The sequence below is a fragment of the Rhamphochromis longiceps genome, linkage group LG19, assembly GCF_057381845.1.
Source record: "Rhamphochromis longiceps isolate RC_006_pf linkage group LG19, R_longiceps_female_GT1.1, whole genome shotgun sequence".
In the NCBI taxonomy this organism is placed as follows: Eukaryota; Metazoa; Chordata; class Actinopteri; order Cichliformes; family Cichlidae; genus Rhamphochromis; species Rhamphochromis longiceps.
In genome coordinates, this window is record NC_140575.1 from 6,597,254 (window position 1) to 6,623,309 (window position 26,056).

General features: G+C 39.3%; 2 protein-coding genes across 3 annotated transcripts in view; both read right to left on the minus strand.

Annotated features, from left to right (window-relative positions):
• Positions 1-11,583, minus strand: part of akap6 (A kinase (PRKA) anchor protein 6) — a 232,711-nt gene extending 221,128 nt beyond the window's left edge. The window contains exon 1 of the mRNA XM_085391037.1: positions 11,375-11,583. The gene's annotated coding sequence lies outside the window, so the exon portion shown is untranslated. The remainder of the gene's footprint in view (positions 1-11,374) is intronic.
• Positions 11,584-16,925: 5,342 nt separating this feature from the next.
• The window catches only part of arhgap5 (Rho GTPase activating protein 5), a 55,073-nt gene continuing 45,942 nt past the window's right edge, over positions 16,926-26,056 (minus strand). For both annotated transcript variants that reach the window (XM_085390661.1, XM_085390660.1), the window contains exons 6-7: positions 23,442-23,547; positions 16,926-21,284 (exon numbers count right to left, since the gene is read on the minus strand). In XM_085390661.1, coding sequence (XP_085246787.1) covers positions 20,966-21,284; positions 23,442-23,547 — 425 coding nt within the window. In that variant the 3' untranslated portion in view covers positions 16,926-20,965. The remainder of the gene's footprint in view (positions 21,285-23,441; positions 23,548-26,056) is intronic.

Sequence of the window (26,056 nt, forward strand, 5' to 3'; positions counted from 1 at the left end):
GCAATTTTAAAGCAGAGAGATATCGAGATGAGATTCTGCAACCGGTGGCAATTTCATATCTCCACAGTCTGGGACTGAACTCTGTCTTCCAGGATGACAACGCCCCCGCAGACTGGGTTTATCACCTGCCTGAAGTTCTGACCTCAAGCCCACTGGAAACTTGTGGTATCAGCTTAGGCGTGCACGTCATGCCAGAGTGACCAAGTTGAAGAATGGGATGCCATCCCACAGTAATGTGTGATCAGCATGGGGAGGAGGTGCCAGGCTGTGGCTGTGTATGCTTCTTCCACATTACTGAGGTCCCTGTTTGTTAAATGAATATATTCTTAAATTGCCCGTATTTCTTGTTCCTTCAGATCAATTCAGTAAACGACACCAAACAAGATTTAATAGCAGAATAAGCTGTTTGGCCTTGGCAGAGAAGATTTGGCAATTTTTTATGGGCACAACCCACACACTCAACTCTGCTGCTCAACCCACAAATGCATTTTCGTTACAAATCTGGCACCATTTAAAAGGGAATAAACAGGCTTTCCAACAGATTGCCAAGAAGCCCTGTTACAACAAAAGAATAATCGACCAAACACAGATGTCCTTATTTTTTGTGCTGATCTCCAATAGCAATGTCATTCTCCTCATCATGTTTCTGCTCTAAATCTCCTCCATTCTTTCTCCAAATTCTCCTCTCTTGAAAGTTACTCACTAAAACGGTCAATCTAAAATATATCGTTAGTTTGTTCATATAAAAAAAAAATTATAAGGGTTATTTTAAAGAAACTCCAGAGCTATGTGTTAGAGGCTAATCAGACAGCGTAGACTAAATAGGTCATTTGCTTACGGATATAGGCTGGACATGTGAATCACACATGTCCAGCCTGGGGTAGCTCAGGGGGTAGAGGAGGTCATCTACTGATCGGAAGGTTGGTAGTTTGATCCCTGGCTCCCCCTAGTCTGCATGCCAAATATCCTTGGGCAAGACATTAACCCCAAGTTGCTCTCCGATGCATCCATCAGAGTATGAATGTGTGTGAATGGGTTAGTTACATAGCACTTAAAAAAGCACAGAAGATACATCTTGTGTGATTGGGTGAAGGTGGCATGTTGTATAGAGCACTTTGAGTACTCCGGGAGGGTAGAAAAGCGCTATATAAGAATCAGTCCATCTGCCATTTACACACGTGCACATCCAGGGCAGAAATACAAAGACACAGTAGTATATTATACATCCTACATAAACCACTGTATATCTGTTTACCACACATTGATACATCTGTATATATGTAGCACATGTATATCTGGCCATCTGTATAGCAATATAGAACATCTGTATGCTATACAGATCATCTGTACATATGTACATTTGTCCATAGTACATCTATATATTTGCTCTCTGTATAGCAATATAAACATCTGTATACATAACTTATTTGTACATAATCTGTTCATAACTATTCCCACCTTTTACCCTTATCTGTATATAATCTGCTCCTATTGCACTTACTGCTCCTGCACTTCTGATTAGATGCAAACTGTATTTCATTACCCTGTATTTATACATCTGTAATGACAATAAAGTTGAGTCCTAATTCTAATCCTGGAAAACTGACCAAACATCATCCATCTAGGGGTGAAAAACATCCTTTGACACAAAGCTAATGTCTCAGACTGCTCAGGAACTAAAACATAGCTTGTTGCATCAGGATGAACTGATCTGGAGAGACATCGGCCTAATCATATTCCAAGGAATGAAATGAAAAAAAGACGCTAGTTTTAGATCAGAAACCATTAGTCGTGTACTGTATCTGCACTAGAATAAAAATAATTCCAATAATAATTATAGCTTCGTTTTAAAGAATTATACTGCTGTCCTGTGTTCATATCACAATCCTTGTTTCTAAATACTTCTTAGTTTCTCAAAATGCAAATGTTTCAGGATGTAAAACATCTCCTCTGCTCGTCTCATGATTCAAAGTTCCACAGCTGTTTGTGAATCAGCAGTTTGCAGTCTGACGGGAGAGTGCTCACATGAGATCCCTTTCATCTGTCTTTTGTGAGATTAAAGTTGGGATTAAAGCCACGCTGGGAATGGTTTTTATGTAAGGCAGTAGGTGTTTTATCAGCTGAAATCACAGACTGGGTGTTCCCCAAATGTTCCTAAACTGAAGCTGTTTTCTCCCCGGGGGAACCCTGATTTGTGTAAAGATGATAAAGCAATTTAAAGAAAGGAGAACGCTTTAAAAGAAAATAAACTACTGAACAAAATCCATAAACACAAAACACTATGCTAGAGCACATTATTACATATTTTTACAACTATATGTTTTTAACATTTGCTCTGGTATTTGGAATGTAAAGTTTCTTGAGAAGAACAAAATCTATCATTCACATTGGCTCCTGGTGTGTAACATCCACCCTTCCTTGCATCACCTTTAGACATAACTAGGTCTCCATCTATTGGCCCCACCCCGACCACATGGTACACTCGCAGACAGAGCATTCAGGGTGAACTCATCTCTCCGCCGACGCTGTGTCATAAATCATTCAAACGAAACCAAACATTGTGTGTTTCTGTTAAATGCAGTAAGAGGGTGTGCTGCTGTGACACCAGAACTTACAATAAATGGAGTAGAGGTGGACACATGAAAAGAAAAGCCAGCCACTAGACAGACTGCAGCAACAGAGATATTTACAGGGCGTGTGTGTGTGTGTGTGTGTGTGTGTGTGTGTGTGTGTGTGTGTGTGTGTGTGTGTGTGTGTGTGTGTCCCAGAGGTACTCGAGCCCTGCCTATGAATAATGCATAATAGGGGAAAGGGGAAGAAGATCTTCTGTCCCTGATCATTAATCTTTCCTCCTCCTCTGTCTCGTGTTTCTGACCAAAGAAATGCAGGAAAGGCTGCATCAGCAGCAGAAAACCACCCTGCACCACCAAGACTGATACAAAACATTTACAACATCCCTAAAAACATAAAAGTATCATTTCAAAAGCTAAATCGAAGAAACCATCAAACCGTTTTTGTCAAGTATTATAGTACATGTAGGTTCAAACACACGAGGGACGAGCTCTGGTTAAAAAGGAAAGTGCAGTTTAGCATTCCTTCTGAGTGTTTGGCCTAAGGATTAATTACAGCACATTTTAAACGGCATACTTAAAGGCTATAAATGCCATCCCCAAAAAGTAACTGAAATTGAGTGATACTGACCTTGAATACTGAAAATGTTCAACTGCTGTTCTAAATTAAGTTCATGAGGACAGAGGGACGTTAAATAAATCTACAACCAGGCAATATCTGCTTCCTTACATATAAACAGTTGTAACAGTTAATGCAATACTTTGGTTAAACCCTTTGAATTAAAGCTGGAAATCGCATCTTGAATGTTTGATTTAAACCTGCTGTGTTGGTGTACAGAGACAAAATTATCACAATTGGGCCACTGTCCAAATACTTGTAGGCCTAACTGTAATCATTTATTTGCAAATTAATAAAAAGCGCTTTTTTCCCCTCTATTTAACAATTCCGATCATATAACACACAATTAACAAATAACTAAGCTCAGATTTGAGTCCCATTCCAACACATTTCACCATCAGTGATTTGGAGGCGACCATTTAAGTCTGACCATTAAGACGGAGAGAAATGATCCAGCCAAGCAACATGGACAACAAACCAGTGGAAGTCTGGATTTTTGTCTCATGAGACCAAATGTGTGCAAAGCTTTTAGTCAAATTCATCTTACAACAAAAAATTGAAAACACATTGAAAACTTTATGCATTAAAAGGTGAAATCACACTCACTGTAGCTATAAATATTAGCAGCTAGAATCCTCTTAACATTTTTAAGTTAATGCACCGTCACAAAATGTTTACCATGTACTGACTAACTAATAATATCTATTAATATCAAGACACTCCACATATTTTATAAAGGCCACACTTCATGCAATTAAGTAATTAAGTCTTATTAAATTAATTCCACAGAACTGGTTTAACTGTACATTACATTATAATACATTCCCCCCTTTACTTTCCAGTTCAGCTTCCTTCTGGGACTGGACAGAAGCATTAGTGGCACAAGCCATGTTTTTTTTCCTCCAGTAATTATGGATAATATTACACACACACATGCACACGCACACACACACGCACACAGGAATCAGACCCTCACACACAATGTGAAGAACACTTCCAATCATCTGATACATTCACGGATGATAAATGTTCCACGTCTCTCTGCAGGAGCTGATAACAGTTTCGCTGTGAGTCGGCTTTCTCTACAAACTGGCCGAGCTGATCCAAAGTAAAAAGGCAGGCAGAGAAAAAGAGGGAGGTCAAATCAAAGGACATTGTCTTATTAAAGATGATTATTTTGTTGAGGAGATTTTGGTTAAAAGGATATTCGACTGGTTCCCTCCCAACAGCAGCGGCTTGACTTACAAGCAGAAGCAGAGAATATGACGCTAAATGTGATTCAGACCATTTTTGCTTATAATAATTTGACAGTATCATTATAAAATATCTGAAAAGCTTCTGTGTTATTTACAGTAGAAGCACTTTCAACAGAATTTGAAACAGAGACTAAGTGAGGCTGAAGGTTGCTGCTAGGTCATCTTAGATCCATCGTGTGATTTGGACCCCCCTTGGAGGGGTTGCCACAGCAACCTCTTACCTTATACCTATTATCCCCTACTGTCACGCCAACCCTCTCCATGTCCTTCTACACTATATCCATTCTGTCCTGTTTTCACTGACTTTCATTCCTCTTTTCTCCAGAGCATACCTCCACCTCTCAAACCTCACTTCCATCTGCTCAGTACTCTCACACTCACTACAACAATGTTATGTGCAAACATCATAGACCATGGAGACTCCCGCCTGACCTCATCTGCCAACCTGTGCATCAGGACTGCAAACAAAGGGCTCAGAGCAGATCCTTAATGCAATCCCACCACCCAACTTCAAACACCTCACCAATGTCTCACTGTCCTCATAGTACCACCGTTGTTGGTACTTCTCTGCCACTCCTAACTTCCTCATACCCAGGTATTACCACAGTTCCTCTTCTGGTACCCACTTTGCCTTCTCTAGATCCAAAAAGACAATGTGGAACTCCTCTGACCCTCTTTATGCTTCTCCATCAACACTGTCGAAGAAAGGCTCTCACCTGGAGTGCATTTTCTCAGCATGTAGTCATACCGCTGCTTGTTGATCATCACCTCTCTTCTTACTTTCTCTACATGTCTCATCAGGTTTATCCCTCTGTAGTTACTACAGCTCCCTCGTTACTGAAAACCAGTACCACTACAGTTCTCCATTCCTCAGATGTCCTTTCACTCTCCAAGATCATGTTAAACAGTCTGGATAAAAAAAATCCACTGCCCCCTCTAGTAGACATCTCTATACAGGTTTGTCATGTAGACCAACCACCTTTCCGCTCTTCATCCTCTTCATAGTTGCCCTCACTTTCCCCTCACGCCTTTCTTCTCACTCTCTCATTTTCATTCATCAATCTGCTCCTCATAGTACTTGTTCCACCTTCTCAGAACACTCTCTTCACTTGTGTGTCTGTAAACGCCTCTCACAACTAGTTATGATATTTAGCAGCATAAATGAATGTCAAAAAAAAGTGTCTTGGAAATAAAGTTGGGAAGGAATTCTACACTTTGTGGAGTAATTAGTACAATTTAAGGATAATTTTTGTCAGCGTAAAACTGCAAAAACCTTTGATTTCGTCATCCAGAGCACATAACATCAAGTTATAAATTCAACATCTGTAAGGATGTTTTATAGCGAAATGAAAACGGTGAAACTCATTCTATATGAGGCCCTTCTTTTTCGGTTTCTGTGCTACAAATACAATTCTGTATTGGTAATTCATGTACGGGTTTATCCAAACTGTATCCACAAATGCATTCATTGGCTCCTAAATAAAAATTATAACCATAAAGAAGTATTGGAAGAAACACCCTTCAACCATGCTATGATTGTTAACACTGCATTATACAGCCTTTCTGCAACATGTCTTTGGAACGCCACAAAAAGGCAGAGGATAAATGAAGTAATGCTCCTCCCCTGACATTAACATCAGCACAAAAACTGTTTATCAGGAGCTTCATGGGTTTCCAAGGTTGAGCAGTTTATGTAAGTGGGAAGTGTTGGTAGCACAGTGCTTTTTTTCAGCATACATTTCTGATCTCCAGGAAATTTGTATTTTTTTCTCAAAAACAATTGGGTATTGTACAATAAATGGGTTCATCTTATATTCAGAACCAACAGCACTTGAAATTAATACATATGAACTGCTTCACCTATGAGCACAGAGCTAACATCCAACATTCAAGTGTTCCTACATTCTGCTTTTGTGGAAACAGAAGCAGAATAAACCTTAACCCTAACCCAGATCATGTGATAGCCACTCCAACCTCAGACACACATACACTATGGCTGGTTTGTTCTAGTTAAACATGTGGGGGTGGTGTGTGCCACAGACACACACACAGCACTATTGTGTTATAAAGAAGGGCAGGGAGACCTTCTGGTCTCTCTCTTTCTCTTTGAGCTTTTATAAAGCTTTATTACCATATCACAGCTTGAATGGTTTAAGCGTCCTTCTTAGAGCCACTTTTAAGGAAGCACTATAGTGCTCCTAAGGACAAAGCAAAAAACATGTAGGAATGACCATCTGACTAAACTATTACAGTGCAGTGAAAAAGGATTCCTGCTCGATCATCGTAATGCCAGCAGCTCACCAGCCTCTATCTTTACTGTTCTCTCCCTGCTGGGGCTGTAGTGCATCAGCTCTGCAGAGAGAAACTGCGAGGAAAGGGAGCTGACAAACCAACCAGCATGCAGTTCACCACATCAGCAATTAAAGAATGACTCCTGGTTTCTGACATGTTTTAGCAGCTGTAAACTGCAGCACACCTGCTAACACAACCCGTCTGTAAAGATCTTTCATAATAAGGTAATAATGGTCATAAAGTCTTGTGCCAACTGCTCCAAAATACAGTAAATAAGACCATTTGCTCAAGAATAGATGTCACACCACAAACCCATCATAAACAGCATTTCACATAAATCAGACCGAGCCAGTCATAAAGAGCTGTCTTTTGACAGACGTTAAGGATTTCTGCAACAGATCTGTTATCCTCATAGCAGCCTGATAACAACATCATTATTACAGGATTAGTGCGAGGCACACAAAAGCTACAGATGAACCAAACATTCCTGATCGATAAAATGGGGCGAAACTGCAAAAATGGTTCATGAAGTTGGTTAAAAAGAAAATGCTTTATGACATTATTTAACCTTTATTTGTCTTTGAAACCTTGTACATGACTAACCAAGTAAAATCTGAACAGACATTCATGCAGAAAAGTTATCTTTACGCGCAGACTGCTTCTATAAAGGTTTATGCATGTTATCCCTAAAGCTTTGTCCAGATTTGTTTTGTTAAATGCCTTGAAAATGAACTTTACCAAAAATCAATTCAGGTCAAGGCGATGGCTGCTGGCTAATTAAAGGTGACTCCGGGAGAGTCTGGTCCTCTGATGTCTGGAGTCTGAGAGCTGGTGCTAACAAAGATGTGTGGAGTGAGTCTCCTGCATTAATGCCAATCATCCTGTCGTAACCAGCACAGTAAGACACAGAGCGGCAGGCTTCCTAGTGTGTCCAAAGCCAAGCCTTCATGCTATTTAATTGGCTGAAATAACACCCGGTCAAGTTTCTAAGTCAACATGGGGGAGGTGCTTTCATCAGAGTAGCTGATGCTGTCTGAAACAGCAGCAGCCGACCTCCAGGAGAAAGAAGCAGACCAGATGGTGACGATAACTACTTCATTTTTAACTACCGTTTTTCAGGATTGGTGCAATGCTAGAGATGTGCTACAACAGTAGAGTAACAACCTCTTAATCTTTTTATATGAAGCACAAATGAAACACTTTGAATTATCAATGTTTTTATGCATTATTGTTGTGCAATGTTATATTTTACTGCTTCGATTGCGTATGTGTTCATTAGTTCACAGACACAGATGACTCCTTGGACTACTCCAAGTCTGTATTTTTAGTCAATTATCCTGGTAAGCACCTGCTTTTAGAAAAAACATCCTTCGTTGCAGTCTCAATACTCTGATATTCTTGCATTATATATCTAAAGTGCAGCACTTCAAAGCAAACAGAGCAAAACTGTGCAAACAGCGATTCTATCTGTTCCTATAAGTGCTCTTCTTTTGCATAGAACATTTCTGCAAATTCAATATGTGCCAAATGAGGAATCCAGTTCCATCCATCTTGGTTATCAACACTGGTAAAGCAAACCTGGTCCACAGTGTATTTCTAATGTGCCTAATGCTGTTTGTGAAAAATAAAACATGTCTCCAGTGACAATCAGAGTCTTACTGCTATTATCAAAGTCACACGGAGGCTGAAAACCTCACTGCACCAAGATAAAACTGTCCTCTTTCTTTGCATCTACTAGTGATATTCATTTGTTTTCATTTAAATTAAGTCCCAGTACTTAACCTGACCTGTAGTAAAAAGACATTATCGGGTTTAAACTTATTATTAGAGGCCAGTTTAACATGATAATGAGACTTTTGCTTTCTACCCAGCTCTAAGTCACTATGTGACCAACATAAACTCTTAAGGTTACTGTTTCTGAGTCTCATCATCACCCCATAAGATTAAAGCTAGTTCAGGATTAGTCCTTAAGAAAGCAAAGGAGTCATATTTCTTCTCTTCCCTCTCTTCTTTGTTTAAGCCTGGAGTTAATCCTATAAACCATCTTTAACAAGAGCGACCTACACCCACTTCACCCTCCATCACCTTTCTTCTGATGTCTATGCTTCTGTGCATCTCTGTTTCTCTCTCTCAGTCCAGTTTTACAGCTCAAGAGATAGTTACATCATATCCTGTGGAGTGGAAAACAAAGGCAGTGATCTGGATTGTACTGACCACGAACACTATACAGCTAACCAATAGGAAACAATGCTAATGACGGGCACACGGGAAATCGTACGGTCTACGGTCTGCGTCTACAACTACAACAACTTCAGACTTAAACACAGTTAAAAAACGACAAAAAAGCAGACGCAATTAAGCATAACTGAACTGATGTGAGGAAAAATGGAAAAGAACAACACTCTTTGTCAGAATATAGACCAATATGGGATATCTATCTGAACCCTGTTCATCAGAGAATCCACAATAAAATCTGAATACATGGAAAATAATGTTTGAAATCTAAACTCTAAGCACAGGACTGGAATTCACCCTGTGCTGTAACTAATGGCGAATAAATGCTCCAAATAAACACTATATATTTGGTTAATGTGAAGATATGTCCCTCCTATCAAGTTAAACTGATAGCAGAAGAAAGAAAAAGAAGAAATGCACACTTTTTGTTTTGCATCCAACAATTTCTATAAAACTATGCTGTAAAAAACTATTGTCGTCCTTCCTGGTTTCTTATTTATTGCATATTTGTCACACTTAAACGTTTCATAGGATGAAAAATAAATGTAATAATAGACAAAGATAAATTGGATAAATGCAAAGAGCATATTTTAAATCATGAGTGAATTTATTAAGGGGAAAAAAGCAATGCACACCTATCACCTATCTGCATCTCAACCAGATTTAAGTCTAGATTTTGATTAAGCCACTCCAAAACATTACACTTTGAGCCATTCAGAGGAGGCCTTGCTTGAGTGTTTCAGCTCAGTGTGCTGCTACATAAACCAAGTGTCCTTGGGCTTCCAAGCATGTAGTAAGGACTTGATGTTTTAGTGAGAAGATTGATGATTCCCTGAATTACGACACATTAACCAGGTCGTGAAGAAGCAAAGCAGCCTCACACTATCACACTACCACCACCATGCCTGACTGTGAGTATGATCTTCTTTTGATGAAATGCTTTATAAGTTATAAGCCAGATGTAACGGGACTCGAACTTTCCAAACAGTTCAACTTTTCTTTTCTCGCCAATATTTTCCAAAAGTCTTGGGGATCATCAAGATGTTTTTTGGCAAATGTGGGACCAGCCTTTGAGACTGTGTTGGCTTTGGTCGGCAGTGGATATCATTTGGCTCAGTATCGTTTTTCCTGTTGGATCATGACTGCTGACCATAACTAAGACAAGTGAGGTCTGCAGTTGTTTAGATGTTGTTCTGGATTCTTCTATGACCTCCTCGGTGATATGTTGAGACGCTCTTAGAAAAAGTTCTCCATTTGTGAATAATGGCTCTCGCTGGGTTCTCTGTAACCCTTTCCAGACTGACAGGTGTCAGTGACTTTGTTTCTAATCTGCTGTTGAGTTTCTTTAGATCGTGGAATGATGCTTTATGAGATAATTTATTAAACAGGTATGGCAGTAATCAGGCCTGGGTGTGGCTACTGATTATTAACCTCAGCTTTCCAAAACAAATGTGGTTAATCACACTTAATCCATCCCTTGATTTAACAAAGGGAGCAATTACTTTTTCCCTTAATAAATAAAATCAACATTTTAAAACTAAAGGTTGTCTGAAGTTTTTTTGATCCGTCATCAGGAAGGAGACAAACACTTTTTTTAAAGCACTGTACTTCCATCACTTTGAGAAACTGTCAGTACTACAAATCTGCTTACATTGTGCTCCTTTCAGCAAAAAAACTGTCCTGTATTCTTCCCCTGAAAAGGACAATGTTACATTTCTGTTGCAGGAATTAAAGCCTTTTGTATGCACAGCACTTTGCTGTCTTGCAATGAGATACTGTGCAAACTATAGTGATCAAACATGTGAATAATGAACTCTTCATTTTCAAACACAGCACAGGGAGACAGACCAAACAAGAGACAGGAAACCCGACTATGCTTAAATGTTTGTTAGACTGGGTTAAGTGGAAGTGAATGAGAACTTTGTTTGAGCCCCATTTTGCATTAAGAACCTAAAAACATTCTGAGTGTTCAAAAACATCAAAAGCAGGCACCAGGTCCTAAAACTGCCAAGGTAGCAAACCAGATTTTGATATGAGGTGAAAGAGAGCAGTAAGAGAAGCAGGGGAGCAGACTGGGAACAGAAAGGAGAGGTGTTGCCCTCTTTCTGTATGCAGCAGGCAGAGCGAGCTTCTGCAGAACAGGCCTCCATAACAAAAGCTAAGATAGAGAGAGAGAGGCAGAGATTGGGAGTCACCTCCCTCTGCTTCTGTCTCCCTCTATCCATTTCCTTTTCTCTCTCTTTCTTTCATTTGCATCAGTTTGGGTGCGAGAGCGTCACACAACTTATTAAATCAGCATTCCAGGAAGGATTACAGTGACACACACACACACACCCTTTCATGTAGTCAAAACAGAAGAAAGGGTACTCAGAGCAACAGAGAGCAGGTTTAGCAGTACATACCACATCTCTGTTCATCCTTTAGTCCATCTCATTTCTTCCTTCTCTGCTTTTCCGTTAGAGGATGCAGAGTGAGGAGAAGGGAGGTGCCGTTGATGTTGTGGCAATCCCACTGCAGAAAGAGAGCGAGCGAGCGAGAGACAGAGATGATGCTAACACAGGAGAGGCTAAAGCTAAACTAGCCACCAGCTCAGTATGGGACGGTGGGGTGAAAGGACGGATGGGAGGGATGATGATGATGATGCGGCACCTTTCAGTTTGGAAACAGAGAGGGAGTGAAAGAGAGAGAGAGAGGGGTCGCCCTGTTACCTTGGAAACTGAGATGATGTGATGGAGAGGGTGGAGCTGAGTTCTGATTGGCTGACAGGGTGTGGTGCTCCCCTTCCTGAGGGAGAAGAGAAAGGAGGGGGGAGGATGACAGCGCAAAGGCTGGGTTGTGAGAAGCAGCTGCTCTCTCTCTTTTCTTTTTTTCCTCTGATGCCAGAGGACACATAGGGAGCACAGGAAGTCCTCAACGCCCCCCACTGGACAATCCTGGAAGTGCAGAGGAAGATGAGGGAAGCCAGCACAGTACAGCACATTCCCTAACACCAAATTCTATGTTACACAGGTTTCTCACAAAGCAAAAGCTCTGTAACACAAACATGTCCCAACTTTGGGGATAAATAAAGTATAAATAAATAAATAAATTATGAAATTTAATAAGAAAAAGAAAAAGTCTCACATAAATTTTTATATATTAAAAGTTATTTCAAGAAATGCATTACAATTTTAAACACATAGGGAAATAGATAGAAAGTATATTTACATGGAGTGAGAGATAAAAGGGGCTTAATGTGTGTGTGTGTGTGTGTGTGTGTGTGTGTGTGTGTGTGTGTGTGTGTGTGTGTGTGTGTGTGTGTGTATTAACTAAATGCCTGGTTAATACACAGTACATTACTGCATATGCATAATAGCAGCTCAAAGCACAAGTTTGAAGAAGAGGTGTAGTTTCATTGTCTGATAATACTGCCAACATGCAGCAACAAGCTTAAATTGTGTGTATTTTGTGTGTTTCTTTAGGTTGTAGTCTTTGCATTAGACTCTTTTAAACTGCATTCAAATCCTAAATGTAAGCATTTATACAACATATAAACCACTAGTAACAGTTATTGATGGGTGATAATGTATTGAAACAGGCACCGTATATCAATATTTTTTAAAACAAATATAAGTATTCTGGGAATACTATGGACAAGAGGGCTCATCTCATGCACCACCATCCTGAGGTAATTTTAGCTGAGGAAATTTACATTTAATTGGCTCAACCAAAAAAACAACCAACCAACCAGCTACCTCCTTTTTCAGAGCAAGCTAATGGCTCAGTCAGACGAGGGAAATGAGGACAGCAATGTCACTGCATTTACAGAAAATTGGTGGCTACATGGTGACTGAAATTTTGATCACATTCTGTCACCTATTGCAACTTGCGGGGACTAAATGAGCTTGAGGATGTTGCACACTCTCCTAATCAGAGTTAGCCTTTCTGCAAACAGTTACAGTCTGATCTGGACCGACTGCAATCACTCAGAGATTGTTGAAGGTTTGCAAATAATTGCTGTGTCATTTATAAATGCAGGTGTTGATATGATGTTGCCATCAGTCTGACTAGGACCGATGACAGACTAACGCCATCTTATTACAACATTTTTTGCAGGTTCAAGTGATCCGATAAGATCCGTTTATCTTATCGGATGAAACAAAAGATTACAAAGTTTAACTTTGCGGACATAACTTGAAGCAGAAAAATTGGTTAAAAAATCGCAAAGTATATTCGCAATATATATTACTGCAATACTAAGCATATCATGCAAGAAAATCACAAAAATAATTCACCAGATAGTAACAAACACGTTGAAAAACCTCAAATAAATACATTTTTTTCAAAATCAATAGTGCAATTTTTTGTTAACTCCAGGATGGAAAGAGAGCCACTATATCTGCTGACAAATACTTTTTACCGATTGCTGTAAGGAAATCACTATACTGTGCAAAACACAGTATTTTTTTATATTTTTCTTCCAAAAAGCCAGATTTTCTTGTCAGCAGTTATCCAGGCTACTGAAGGTCTTTTAAAGTTTGTCTTTGGACACTGGCTGCTTTTTCACTCATTGTCAGTCTCGTTCTTGCACCTGACTATTTTTTAGATAATTGTTTGTTTGACAGGCATAATGTTTTTGCACCACCAGGGTGATTCCCAAAGATTAATCTGCCAAAAACGTGGCATGTCTTGTCATGGTGTACAATGTTTTGAAGAGACTGAACAAGCAGAGGACAAAAGAAGAAGTAGCCGTTCTAGAAAATGATTTACAGCAGATGAACAGGATCTGAAAGTAATCTTCTACAGAAACAGGAAACAGTGCTACTGTGTTTTACAGATGGCTGTAGCTACTTGCATCTCAGCTCCAAACCACGGGGGGTGGTTGATTCTATTTTGGTGATTCCATCAACTAAAACTGATGGAAACATGAACACAGAAAAGCACTGTCAGAGTTTGATCCACCAAGCACTAACATCTGGGAAATTGTGTGATTTAAAATGCCCAAACAGACAACAACAGACTTTGTCTGCCGTCTTTGACACCACAGCACCATCTGCTGCCAAGAAGGTAAGTTCAGGTAGGAAACTGGAGACAAAAGGCCGCTTTACATCAGTTATTCACGGCGCATTTCATTTCTTTCAGTGGCTGCATGTGCAGTTTTTTCTCTTAATTCACCTGTTCGTTTACTGCTAGAAATCAACAAACAAACTCCTGTGTGTATGAAGAAACTTCCAAAGGGAACAATATTAACTACAAAAATCTTACATGAACTGCTCGTGTGTGTCCACTATTACTAGCCTCTGACACTTGCATTCAAAATGTTTACATTTACTTCAGATGTTGGTCAAGTGGCTGTTTCTTCTTCCTCTTCTTCGTCTTTTTTCTTGAACAGAAATTAAATGTAAAGTGCTGGAAACTTGTATCTTCGCTATGCTTACAAAAATGTATATTTAAAAAATCATATATAGATAATTTACAGAGCCTTTAAGCTAGTTTATATATGAAGCTAATAAGCGACCCTAGCACTTGCAGAACATCCCGCGGCCACCAGAGGGCCTCCTATAGAGAGACGCGATGGGGTTGTGGGTGGATTCATGCTGACATAACGTTAAAAAAAAGATCTAAATAAGCTTAGTGGTTAATAGTATGGCAAATAAACTGCCTTATATTTAAATGTTATGCTAATCATGATTTATTAGGCATAACCAAAGTGCCTCTGAAGTAACGGGTTTTTTTTTTTTTGCCCTTATTGTAACACTAATTATTATAAGTCAGTATTAATCATATGATTAATAGCTGCAGCAAATCAAGCACTCAACATTGATGTAATGAATTAATGGAACAACTGATATAATTTTATTTTTAATGACAAAAAATAATCCAATTTCCTGTGACTTTAAACTGAGTATAAAAGAAAGAAATATGATCCATAATTTATTCGTCATGATAATTGACACACTTAAGTCAATTCATTAAGTCGTGTTCTGTTTGTCAGTAAGCATAGCTGCTGATATTTAAGGCACGATGCTGATCGTTATTGAGGTTTTACATGATTTTTTTATGTGCATGTGTTTTCAGTAAGGGAAGATGCTGATGTGTAAAGGTTTATACCACCAGATGGAGCACTTTACATTCTGTTGGTGGAAGCAAGAGTTGTAACCGGTAAAACGAATTTCATTTTTGTGACCTAATAAATATCATGAGTTTTATCACTGATGTTGGAAAATTTAAAAAAAAAAAAAAATGAAGAAGACCAAACAAAACAAACAAAAAAAAAGGAATGATTAAAGGCATATTTAAGCACTGTAACAATTTTAAATTCAAATTCAAATTCAAATTTTTATTTGTCACGTACACAGTCATACACAGTACGATATGTAGTGAAATGCTTGGACAACTGCTCGTGACCTAAAGAAAACAAAAAAGGAAAAGGCTATGAATAAGATAGGAAATAAATATGAAAAATTAAAAAGGGTAAATTTAACTAGGAAGGAATAAAATATAAATTAAGGTTAAAAATGAAATAACTGTACAACACAAATTAGAATGAAGGGTAAATTTAACTGGGAAGAATAAGATAAAATATATAAATTAAAGTTGAAAATAAAATAACTTTATATGTGCTTTCATTTTATGCTACTTTTTACTTTAACTCCATTAGATTTCAAGAAAGTTCCTTTCACTCAATTCCAAACCAGGATGTCTCATAAAAAGTTCCAACTTTGTCAAGTACAACGTTCAGATTTTGTTTGATAATCTAAGAGTAAATAAGGGTAACCCTGCAGCCTAATAAGAACATTGTTTGGAGGGACGGTTTTGGACTAATGCTTAAGAGGTTGGAGAATAATTAATTGCTTAAGTACTAGTATATATTCCTGTTAAAACATCATGTCAAGGACCTGAATTCAAAATTTCTACTGAATATACAAAAAAATATATATATCAGCAAAACATAAAGTACACAAAGCCCTCAGCCTTCAGACACACTATTATTTTTATTATTATTTGATGGTCCAGTAATGGTTAGTCGTTAGTTAAACCATTCTGATACAATTGTATTCAATTCTTTAGGCCTTTGTTTGTTTTTTTCTGAACATCTTGAGTACAGATGCCTCTTTTGTCACATCTGCTGTGTTTATGGTTTACCTGGGAACCCCAAGTTTAATGTTTAATTGCTTGTTTTACTTAAAGGGACATCACATTTACTATAGATAACCCTAATCTGACAAGTACTGTAACAAGGGAGTTCAGCTGCATTAGCTTCATTGTAGTTGACAGGTTTATTCAAAGCTTATATATTTATCTGTGAGATAGGTCAGTGTAGGTTTAGCCTAGCTTAGCATGAAGCCCGAAAGGAAAAAAAACGTTAACAAAAATACGAAAAGTATTCTACTCAAATTACACTTCAATAATTTGATTTCTATATTCCATAAGAACTTTTTTAATCAATTATTAATGATAAAAGCTCAACATTTATCACTGCTATCAGCTAATTCTTTCACTATCATTTTTTCCTACATATAAGTCATGCTGAAGCTAAGCTACAGTTTGTTATGGAATTACAGAATAAATATCTACTTTTTGTAAAAGATCTTTTTTGTAATTTAACCCACCGCTTAAATTGTGAGGAGGAATTTAGTCATTACGTTGCACCGCTGCTAATTAGCAAAAATAACAAATTTAAAACACCTTCACCAGAACACCATCACAGAATAAGAGCATGGTTGTGACCAGTCACAATGCAAATGAATACACAAACACACTTTATGAAGTACAGGGTTAATTTACTTGTACTTCATTTAAGCCGTTGTCTTATTAAAAAAAAAAAAAAAAATTTAAAAGGTGCTGGAAATGCCAGCACCGATTTCGTTTCTGCTTCGACTCCTACGATAAGAAACCTTATTAAAACACTTACATGTCACGTTTTGGTTTTTATTATAAGACTATAAAAATATACAGAAATATAAACAAAGATTGACAACTTTGGAAAAAAGAATCTTTATTTGGAAACATTATGGAGAGCAAACAAAGAAAAAAAAAGATCTTTTAGAGTTTTTCCATTTCTGAAAATCATTTTTATTTACTATAATACAGCGGATGTTAAAAGTCAGTTGGTTTGTACACCGGTGTGATTGGATAAAGGCAGATCTTATTGGGGGAAGAAAAAGGTAAATTAAAAGAAGAGTCGATTGATTGATGGAAAACTACAGACGAACTTAGTCTTATATCATCTAGCAGCTGAACCCCACCCTCCCTCAGCCCTGCCCCCCAGGAAAAACACTCTCACACTCTCTTCCAGCCTCACTTATTCACTTGCTTCAATGTGCCCTTCAAAATCCTCCTCTGTCCAAAATCATAAAATCTGTAAAGTAGGGTTTGGCTTCCGCTCTGAATATTTTCTTCCTTTAGCACAGCTTTGACCTCATCGCTCACATCTCAGAAGAAAATATTTGCCCCATTATAGATGCAGGTCTCCTTCAAAGTGCCCTCTCAATCAGACCTGTGATGTGAGGTTAGACAGGTGTTTGGCTCCATTCCTTTCCCCTCAGTAAAACTTGTTTTATCTCAAGGTCATATGCGAAACCAATCATCTAAGTTGGTTCTGTTAATTGCATAATTGTCCACAATTAAAAACATGACATTTTTAATGTCTAACAGACCAGTTTTTTGAGCACCGACTAAAAAAAATAACAAGACTTGCTTTACAAAGCAGTGAGCCATTATGAGGTCTGAAAAGAGTGCAACGAGGACACAGAAGGAGACGGGCGTCCAAAACAGGACAAAACTACATTATATCACTGACTCGTCTCTCAATGCTGACATTCACTGAGGGATAATGCTTGGCTGTAGCGCTGGAGAAGGCAGCAGAAAGTGCAGAGAGGAAGTTCATAAAAGTGGGTTAAATTATAAATGAAAGTACTTTTTAAAAGGTTCTTCAAAAAGGGGAAAAAAAGAGAAAAAGTTTATTAAAGTGAATTAAAAATGATGAGGAGCACAGCAGCTGCACGCGAGCAGGACATTTTAGTGGAAGTCTCAGGTTCACCACAGTAAAACCCTTTAAAAATAGACATTTTCAGTTCAGTACCTACACCGACATTCACTCTGTGTCTGCTCGTCAAGCTCACTGACAGTTTTTGGCTGCTGCTTTTAAACCGAGGTCATTTCTGCTGCCTAAAATGTGTTTCTGTCCATCTGAATCCACGTGCTGCACCATTAGCAGGAAGTTTAACCTGCCTTGAACCTGTATCTGTCATCCTCACAGACAGCGACCACAAATAACACATCTGGCTAGCTTTTTAAACACACTCAAAACAAATATTTACATATTATTTCGTATAAATACATAAACTAATTGAGAGTACCATTAATATAGACTTTATAATTACAGAATACAGAAGCATTTTAGGGGCTGATTTAGGACACGACCTGGAAAGATGTTGTTTTTGGTGCCAATTAAATTTCCAAATAAACCAAATTAATATTCACTTACTGTTTATAAGACACAACTATATTCTATAAAAATTGAAATGACCTGCACACATATATTTCTGACTTTTGCTGGCATGTGCAGATTAAAAGTGTGGCTATTATCTTTATTGTTTCTAACACATCAACAGTAATGGATGCATTCAGATTTAGTCCCCCCGACTACAAAAATAGTTATTTATTAAATACTGTAACTATTATGTAGTATATAGCATTATTTTATTGGCATATTTTAATTACAAAAAGTGCAATATATACCTTTAAAATGTAATTGTTCGCTTCATGAGAATTTTATTCCAAATTGTTACCAACTTGTACGTTTCAGCTCATGGAAAAGCTTAAAAATGATTATTACACAGCAGACAGGAGAACTTGGATCCAGATGGACAGAAGACCAGAAATAAGGAGTTAGATATCCTCTACGGGGCTTTATGTTCAGCACGAGAGGCTTCATTTATGTGCCTCCGTCTCCCTCAGTGTGCCGCAGACAAAGAAAGCAATGAGATTTTTATTTGTGTGTGTGTTGGACAGGTCAAAGAGGAGTTCAAAACTAACCATCTGTTATCAAACCCACTCCCATCCCCTGTGTAAACACACACGCTCACTCTCTCATTCACACTCACACACCACCCAAACCACAAAGAAATATGATTATAGCTTCTGACAGATTATAGTCCAGTACCCCGTGGTAGTTCACTAAATCAGCAACTTCTGCTGCTGATATTTTTTTATATATTTATATATACTTATATATACTTCTTTCCTCTATTTAGGGAAAACTATATAACCAAAAATATGATATTAAGTGTTGATTTCTTGCACGGCGGAAAAAGAACAAATGCCAAAAAAACCCGAAAATGTTTTCTGAAACGTTCCCGTTAACCCAAAGAGATTCAGATAAAACAATGCAAATCTGAACAGGAGCTCATTTAGTTTCATTTCTTTCTTCTTTTTTTTTAACGTTAAAGCTCTTTTTTTTTTTTCACTAAGTGGCAAAAACAGAGACATGCAAACTTTTGATTTCAATAAACCAACAGAAACGGGAGAATGAAAAAAAAATGGAAATGAAAAGATGTAAAGCATCCTCTAGGAAGTAAGCCCAACATGGAAGACGCCTCCTTGAACCAAACAGGTCCAGAATGCATCGCAACGTAGTGGTTTCCTTATTCATGTGCCATCGTCGAGGGGTTGCCGTCCCTTCCGATTGAGAGGCGGTGCATTAACAGTTCGAGGCTCTATGGAGACACTCAGGAACAGTTAGTGTGACGACTCGCTCACATGGAGCATCACAAATCCAAAAGTCCACATTCTCCGTTCCTTTTTCCCTTCTGAATCCCCTCCTTCCCCATGATGGGAAGGTACAAAGTGGCTGCGATACAAACCACAGGTCAGTTCACACAGATACACCATCACACACATCATCAGCATCATCACACACAAACACACAAGCTGGGTCGATATCTGACGTTACAAAAAATATTTTTGTTTTTAAAAAAATGAAAAGAATGGAAAGAAAAAAAGAGCTAAGCAAACAGACATGAAATTGGCATGTGGACTTTTGACACAAATCGTGCATGTGCTGTCCTTGACGAGGGTCAAAGTTCATGTAGCGGGAAGGGGGTTCTTTGTTTTTTTTCTCTCTTTTTTTTGTCATTTAGGATTTAAAAGTGAGAGCGCACCCATCTGCCACCTCACTGAAACTGAAAAGCTCTTCTACAAGGCTTTGACTTCATCTCGCGCCCATGAGTGTGTTTGACCTTTAGTGTCTTGTTGATCCCTCCTTCCTTCTTATGAACAAAGGTCAAACAAAAGAAGAAGAAATGTTTTCCTGTGCTGAAACCTGCAGGAAGACTGAAATCCTCACAGTCAGCATGTGTGTTAGTCAGGTAGCCGGTCAAGTCAGCTAATGAGTCCGCCAATCAGTCCGTATCAGATAATTTCACATTTGAGTTGCAGTCGCAGGGATTCAACTTCCCTTTTCTCTTATCTCGGAGCGGGGATGAGGAGGGCGGTGCTTAATAGGGACTTCTGGCCCCCAATGTGCTATTCAGTCTGGGTTAAAGGTAGGAGTGTGTCCTGGGATCCCAAGAGTCTGTGTCTGACCCTGTGGAACGATTAGTGTTGTCACTATGTGCCAAATCAAAGCGGTTCATTCGCGGTTTTCAGCTTCTGTATCATGAAGGGGGGCAGTCAGATACAAAAATTAGTTCCAAAAGGTGACGTGCGATTGTAATTCTCTAATCCAGGATTTTCCTCACAGGATGAGCAGGTCTCACAGATTAGGTTTGATCCAACAAATGGTCGATGCGCCTCTAAACCCCCAAAGCTCATTCACCTCCAAGTCGATGACAAACAGCAGCTGATGAATCCCCCAAAAATCAGCAACCAGGTTGTTTTATTTTCCATTTTTATGAGCCCGCCAGCTATTTGTAGAGCAGAGGATGACCTGCAATTGTCGGCCGTAAGCGGCTGGCAGCGCGGGCAAACAACCACCCTCCACTTCACTTCCCAGCATGCTCCTCTGGCTCTTATATGAGCGGGTCAGGGGGCAGGGTGTGCTGGATCTGCTGTGGCTGCAGGGGGGGCGGCAGCTGCAGCGGCAGCAGGGCCTCCACCATGTTGTGGCAGTGCGGGGGCGGTGTCCCTTCGCTGCTGGAGCTCTCGGCCACCTCGCCGCCGTGGAAGAAGTAGTCGCTCTGTACAATGAAGGACTCGATGACGGCCTGGTTCAGCTTGGTGGTCGACAGCGTGTCCTTGTTCTCGAAGTCGGGCCGCATGAGCGTGGGCCAGAAGCAGATGGACAGATTGTCGGCTGTCATCAGGGTTGTTTTGCTATGCTGGCTCACTCTGCGGGGAAATAAAAAGGTTCAAAGTTAAATCAACACTGGAAACAACAGCTCCAGAAAACAGGTGGTCTAAGGTGACAGCACGTAAGGAAATGAAAAATACCTTGACTTTTTATTTATTCTTTAACTGCTAAAAACATAAGAAAGCAGATAAAGGTTTGTCAGTTAAAGTGGACTCGTGATGTTCATTTCAGGCTCCATATTTTTATTCGTGGACTCTGGAGTGGCTTAGCATGATTCACAGTTCAAAATAATCCTTATTAATTAAATAGCCAACTTCCTTCTGACTGACTGCTGCTCATAAACAGAAAGTTTAAACAATAAGTGGGTGGAGCTTGTTTGAAACAGCATATAGATGACGGGAAAGAAGGAAAAGCAGAACGGTTTGTCTTAAAGTTGTCATACTCTGCTTGGTTACTGTGTGCAAACGAACCAAAAACCATGCATTGGGATTTTAGCACTCCATGATATTAACACATACCTCGCTATATTCTCTATAAAGTGGGAACAATGTGGGACTCTTATATCACATTTAAATGTATTCAGTTACTTAGTGAGGAGCTATTGCAATATTCAGTAAATTTAGTAAGACCGTTCTAACATGATTTATGCCGTTTCACAGCTTTTCACTCATTTAGGGGATAGTCTGGTTCCTTTGAAGTGCGGTTACGTGAGGTACACGCTCACTGTCAGTGTGCTATCTTCAGCAAATGGCAGCAGGCGTGCGCCCAAGCTGACAGGAGCCCCGAATGGCACAGGAGCAGAGAAATGTACAGCTGTGAACAGAATCGAATGCAAAAACCCACTTTTCTGAGGGACTGCTTTTGTCAGTGGAGCTCGGTGCTTATTAAGAGAACGACTTCTTTCTTAGTGTGTTTCAAACTTTGACAGCTGCTGTTCCATTAAGCTGAAGTGTTCCTTTAAACTTCACGATATTATTTGCTGGTTTACTAGTGCTGTGCAGCGAACGGTGCTGGAGACATGGATAAAAGCCACATTCTGTGATGGAGTGACGACATCGATCAGCATGAGGAATGTCTGCACTTATCGATGCATTCCTAGTTTAATGTCTTATTTGCAGCTTTTGCTTCATGTTGTGTGAATTTCATGTTCTTTATTTTCTCTTTTTTTAATTTTCAACCATCTGTGTCGCAGAAACTGTCAATTCATCACAACTTGTGTCCTCCCCAACTTAATTTTTGGGATTTGCATGCCGTTGCCCAGCTTCAGAGTGACTTCATTTTAGCACCTGGTAGAAAAACCGTCCCTCTTAAAGCTGCTCGGCAGTCTGTGTCTGTTCACCATCACCCTGTGTTGCAGCTACAGGCTGTAATAGTCTCTCATCTCATGTCTCGCTTAATGTTAGGTCACCTTGTCCGCCTCTTATATTAGTCATGGGTGTTGTTTAGAATTTCATTTCATGTCGGACATTTTCCCTCTTTACTTATCTCACAGGATAACACTGCTGTTTAATTCAAATGTGTTCAGGTCCTCTCATATGACTCTGACCCTTTGAAACTTGTGTTTTGGCTTCTATTTTTTTTTTAAGTCTTGCCCACAAACACCAAACCGTAAAGAAGCTCTAAAAATACAAAAATCCTCTTGCATGACGACCAATGAACCTCAAAGCTCTGAAAGAAATGTTGCTGCTGTCTCTATCAGTGAAAGCTAACAAATTAAGTAATGATCCCTGGATGTCAACTAAACTAACACAGAACCAGAGAAGAAGACAAACATTTCACTCCTGTGTTTTATCCATTAACTGTAGCGCTGCCGTTCACTAGATGTCATCTCCGACCATGTCCTGTCAGTCATGATCGATATTTGGCACAAAATCAGACTTTGCTTGATGTTTCAGAGTGATTTATACTCATTCTGTATCTGCAAACTATGTAGACATTTGCGAAGAAATAATTAGCATTCAGTCGCTGCAGCAGTTACAAAGTACAGCTGTGGTCTCAACTCAAAGGAAGTTAAAATGATATCTGCAAGCGGCTCTTTTCAAGTTTAAGCGATGCGTTCACTGTCACCACAGGTATACGGCCATTTTGACTTTGAAGCCTGCAAGCATTTCACTTAAAAAAAACATGGATAAAGAAACACACAAGAGGGAATGTACTCTGTGCACGCGTGTGTGTGTGTTGCCTTTCATTTTTACCTGTTGAGGTGTGTGATGATGTATTTGAAGACCTGGTAGTTGACGGGAGGAAACTTTTTCACAATCTCCCGCAGTGCCTGCAGACGCTCCATGTAGTCCATGATTTCTAACACACACACACACACACACACACACACACACACACACACACACACACACACACACACACACACACACACACACACACACACACACACACAGAGAGAGAGAGAGAGAGAGAGAGAGAGAAAAGACACAGAGCGTTTTACATTTTACACGGTCTCTCTTGGGAAAGGAAATTATACTCCATGGAAAACAAAAGGCTGAAACGCTGCCAAAAGCAGCTCCCACGCTGTGCACAAACAATACACACGCAACCACACACACAACAACACTAAACCTTGTGGGCAGAAATAAAACTAGCCTTCCCTGTATAAGGTCTGACTGTGCACTGGTTAAGACAAAACAGATCAGCCTTTGCAGATTAGGAAAACAAACATTTGTTCTCAACTTTTCAGATTTCAGGGGAGACAAAAAAGAAACACAGCATCTGATTAAAGACCCAGTAATCATAACTGAGGCACAGAGCTGGGCAGAAACACACTCGGCAGCAGCAGTTTCCCTCCCATGTGTTCAATAATTCCTCACTGTCACCTGCTTGAACTATTATTTGTTGCAAGATGTTATGTCTCATTACCCAGACAGGTTTGATGACTAACCATAGCTGTCACAGAAGCTTATCATCAGATGCAGCAGGGACCACACAGTTATTTATTAGATCAATGTGCAATTTAAGCGATTTCAAACCACAGCCTCCTTTTTGAAAGAATTTCTTGAGCTTTCCACAGTATCGATCAATTCCTTCTTCTGATTCCGCCTCATTTTTTGACTTTCAGACTTCAGCAAAGTTGAAAAGATCAGTCACAGTAGACTGATTAGCTGCACAAGCATCTACGGATTCATTTGCTATTAGGAAATCAAATATCAGCAATTTGTCTGATACCTGATAAGTTCACGCCACAGAGCTGCCAAACTGATTCGTCTGCAAAGACATGTCATTAACAATGGCAATTCAAAGAAACAGAGACAAATTATTATTGCTATTATATAACCAAGTATAAGACCAATCAGTTGAGAACGTATGACAGTTTAGAGACTGATAAGACTGCGAGGGCTGTGCTGTATGAAGCCTGAGGGGTGTATGTTAGTGAGGCTGTAAGGCTTCCCTTGGATCACAACATGTCTTTGGAGTACGACTGTACTCATCATCAGGCATCATTACCGTAAAGTGTAAGGCAATAAGCTTATCTTCTGTTTTTCTGACAATGTGTCAGACAAAAGTGTGTATTATTATTGAGTAAATTAAACTGCAATTAAAGGGACTTGTGAAAAAATGTTTCATTAGGATGATGGTGATTTTCTAAAAACTCTTTGATAGGATGCCAAAGAGGAAGAACCTGAGAACTCTGGATACAAATGAACTTCCCTTTCTGCACAGCAGGAGGAAATGTTGATAAATCATTTGGGTAGATGGGAGGAAGAGAAAAGGGGATGACGTATAGCACAGGTCCTCAGCTGGAACACACAACTACACAGAACATCTGTATGCCTTAAACATTAGGCTTCAGGATGCCCCGCTTCTTTGCCCTTTCCCACAAAATTCCTAATTGGAAAGACACAGTGTGTTTGTTCGCCACATGATGCATATCTTTGGATTCTTGACTGCGTCGTTAAAAGAGAACAGTCTGGGAAAGTGTGACTTTAAAAACAAAAAAAAGTAATCGGATTTAGCATCAGACCCTTATTTGGTTTAGTTAAATGTTAAATTTGATCGGGGAAAAAACAAAAAACAAAACATTACCAAGTAACAAGAAAGATCCTGCTATATTCCTAGAAGGTAATTTGTCTGTTAAATTCTTCAGTATTCCACAGCCTCTCCAGGGAAAGCATCACTTTCCTGCCGGCGAATGCTCAATGGAGCTGAAACGCTCCACTTACTTATTAAATATTTAAAGAGCAGATGTGAAATAAGAGCTTCTACCTTTGGATTGTCATAACAAGGCCGCTTCAACAAAACCCCTGCCTGTCCTATCTGGAATATTCTCCAGGATATTCCAGACATTCCAGGACCAGCAGGACACCATTTATATTTGTAGACACAAACGTAAAGGCCAACGTGTACCAATGCACAGATTTATTCATCCTGCACGCCATCAATCATCCTAACGAGGAGCCAACGGGAGCCTTTGACCCTCTAATGGCTGGAAGAGGTTAAAGGTCGTTAAATGAATGCAGTCACAGCTCGACACAGTACACCACGGGACCGATATAACGACCGACTCCAGCTTTTATTAAATATATATCAGCCTGACAGCATCTCACAATGTATTTGGTTCAATAAGGCGATAAAGCTCAGTGTGCACATGTGTTTAGGCGAAGCTTTGATGATCCCCATCGGGAAAAGACCCTGCTGCTGCTACAGGAAGCTATTGTCGTTGTTATTGTTGTCACGGAATGAAAATAAATAAAAGGATTATTAAAAATATGCTGAACAGAAAAGGCAGAAAGCCAAAATCAACTTTAGAACTGACTAGAAAAACTAACACAGTTTCCATTACATGAGAAATTAGTGCAGC